The sequence below is a fragment of the Pteropus vampyrus genome, unplaced genomic scaffold (assembly GCF_000151845.1).
Source record: "Pteropus vampyrus isolate Shadow unplaced genomic scaffold, Pvam_2.0 Scaffold1097, whole genome shotgun sequence".
In the NCBI taxonomy this organism is placed as follows: Eukaryota; Metazoa; Chordata; class Mammalia; order Chiroptera; family Pteropodidae; genus Pteropus; species Pteropus vampyrus.
Genome location: NW_011889878.1, coordinates 16,374 through 19,091, shown reverse-complemented (window position 1 = coordinate 19,091; position 2,718 = coordinate 16,374). Strand labels below are relative to the sequence as shown.

Here is a 2,718-nt window from a genome sequence, read left to right as displayed (position 1 = left end):
GGCATGGACGTTCCGGCTCTGTCCGGCACTTGTCAGCCCCGGCCGTGTGTTAGAAAGCCCGGGCGTGTCCGGTGCCACCCCAAGCCGACTCATCCGCCCTCGAGGGCAGGGTCCACGCATCCACGCGCCCCTCAGACGCCCCGGGAGAACCCAATGCACGGCGGCAGCCGAGAAACGCCGCGTCTACGGCGAGGAATGTGAAGAAAGCAGGTCGACGAGCAGAAACGGCTGGAAGGGGCGCGGCCGGGTCCCCGTCCCGGCGGTGTCCTCAGAGGCGGGTGAGGGTCCGCTCTTTGGCCCAGTCCTGGATCTCTGCCTGTCCAAACGTGAGGTAAAACGCCAGGCCAAACACGTTGACGGCCGCGGAGAGGAAGAAGACGTTCCTCCATCCGGACACGGAGTCCTGGAAGTGGAACGCAGAGTCACCGCGGCCACCGCTCCCTTCTCCGGTGGCGCCAGGAGCCCCCCGCTCCCCCCGCCCCCGTTCTGTGGGTCGCGATGCTGACCACAGAGAATGTGGGGCGACAATGTGCGGCAGCCACTGCAGCTATCGGAGGAGGTCTGACGACGCCGTGGGGAACAAAACGAGCCTGCAGTGGGCACCGGGCTCTGGGCTGGGAGGGGTCGTTCTTGGAACCAAAGTAAATGGACCTGCACGAGTATGGCCAGACGGACACCACCGACAGCTCATCCCGTGTCCCCGTTTCGGTTTGTTTTGTTTTAGGGTGTCATGGCAAGCACAGGGACACCATGGCCACGTGATCCGGCCGCGCGTGGCCTGCCAGCCGGCCCGGCCCCCCTCGCCGAGCCCTCGTTAGTCAGAGTTCATCTCCGCCCTACGGTCATGGCAGATTCCCGATGATTCGGTCAACAACCCGGAGGCCAGATCGCAGGACGATGTGCGGAGGGTGAACCGGACGTGTTTTGTGAGCTGGCTCTCGGGGCTGCCGCCGACTGCCGCGATGCCCCCCGCCCGGCTCCCGTCTCTCGCCCCTCCTGACGTGTGTCACCCCCTCTGGCCACAGCGAAGAGCTCGCTTTGTACCTCTGCCCGAGCTGCTCATCCCCACCAAGCTCCCCTCATTCACTGTCAGAAATACGTCTCCTCTGGGAACCCTGACCCGCTAGCGTCTGATTTGGGGCACCGGTGCTGCCGTTGGAGCCACCGCCCTGGGGGTCCCCCACCGGAAACAGCAGGTGCCGCCCGCGGGCGGTCAGGGAGCGCCCCTACCTGGCTGATCAGAAATCCCGTGGCGGTGGCCGACATGATGCCGGCGACGAGCCCAAAGCCGCGGGAGACGCCCATGAGGAAGCTGGCGTACCTGCGGGCCAGGTTCAGGGAACGCGTCACCCAGGGCTTTCCACAGCGGCCGCCGCGCGTGCAGCAAGCTGGCTTTCCAGCCACCGCCCTGACGCAGCTGGGCTCAAGGGCAAAGCCACTGTGCCGGACGCAGGTTTCCGCCCACGTGCAGACATCCCGGCAGCGCCGTCTGCCAGCCCCGGGTCACCTGCCCCCAGCCAACGCCGGGGAGCCGCCCGTGTTCTGGGGCCCAGGTGCAGTGGGCAGTGTGTGGCATGGACAGGTCGTGGGACAGCTGCCCGGCTTTAAGTCCTGGCTTTGCCTGGCATGACGCCAGGCCCCTTGGCCCTCCGCACCTCGGTCTGCCCGCCCCCCCCCCCGGGGGCCGGCGACAAGGGGGCCGCCTGGGGCACCAGGGTGGGATGTGCGGGTTCCGGACGGGTCCTTACGGAGGGTCCGGCTTGCGGCGAGGGCATGCCTGCTGGTGGCCAATGTCACCGAGCTCGCACGGCCCGCCCCCAGGGAGGCCCAGGGAGCTGCCGTCCTGAGCGCGCTCAGGTCGTGGCCACGTCCTGCCACCTCGAGTCGCTCGTCACCGTCCTGCCACCAGGGACTGCGTGTTGCCCCAGGAAGGAGTTGCGAGGGGCCCGAGGCCTGGGGCAGGGCCACAGCGGCCTTACCTGGGGGCCACGTCCAGGGTGTTGATGATGAACCCCGAGTCGCACAGGTTGCTGGTCCCCGGAATAAGTATCAGCAGAGTCAGGGTCATTGCGTAACTGGGGGCCGCAAAGGGCAAGGCCACGGCACAGAGCGACGGCAGGAGGAGCCCTGGGCGGGGGACGCGTCGTCAGGCCCCGAGGGACCGGTGGCGACGGGGACGGCGCGCGAGGGCGCGTGCCCGCGACCCTTACCGAGCGCCGAGAAAAGCTTCCGCACGGTGATCAGCCTCAGGAGCCCCCGCGACAGGAGGAAGTCTGCCAGCTGACCCCCGAGGACCGTGCAGCTCGAGGCGGCCACGAACGGCAGGGAGGACAGGACCCCGCTCTGAAGGGCGGGGACACGGTGAGGCGCGGACGCGGGGAGGCCCCGCAGCCCCGCGGCCCCTCCGGCGACGGGGACGGCGCGCGAGGGCGCGTGCCCGCGACCCTTAAAAAGCTTCCGCACGGTGATCAGCCTCAGGAGCCCCCGCGACAGGAGGAAGTCTGCCAGCTGACCCCCGAGCACCGTGCAGCTCGAGGCGGCCACGAACGGCAGGGAGGACAGGACCCCGCTCTGAAGGGCGGGGACACGGTGAGGCGGGGACGCGGGGAGGCCGCCCCGCAGCCCCGCGGCCCCTCTGAGGACTCCGCTCAGGGAAGGCCCCGGGCCCTGCAGCGCCTGTCGCGGAGGAGGGTGACGTCGCCGGCTAAGGGGGCGCGA

General features: G+C 69.2%; 1 protein-coding gene across 1 annotated transcript in view; it reads right to left on the bottom strand.

Moving 5' to 3' along the window:
• Positions 1–264: 264 nt before the first annotated feature.
• The window catches only part of LOC105310101 (sodium-dependent phosphate transport protein 3-like), an 11,030-nt gene continuing 8,576 nt past the window's right edge, over positions 265–2,718 (bottom strand). Inside the window, exons 4-7 of the mRNA XM_011386314.2 lie at positions 2,211–2,676; positions 1,980–2,127; positions 1,231–1,321; positions 265–403 (exon numbers count right to left, since the gene is read on the bottom strand). Of these exons, the coding sequence (XP_011384616.1) occupies positions 269–403; positions 1,231–1,321; positions 1,980–2,127; positions 2,211–2,676 (840 nt within the window). The 3' untranslated portion in view covers positions 265–268. The remainder of the gene's footprint in view (positions 404–1,230; positions 1,322–1,979; positions 2,128–2,210; positions 2,677–2,718) is intronic.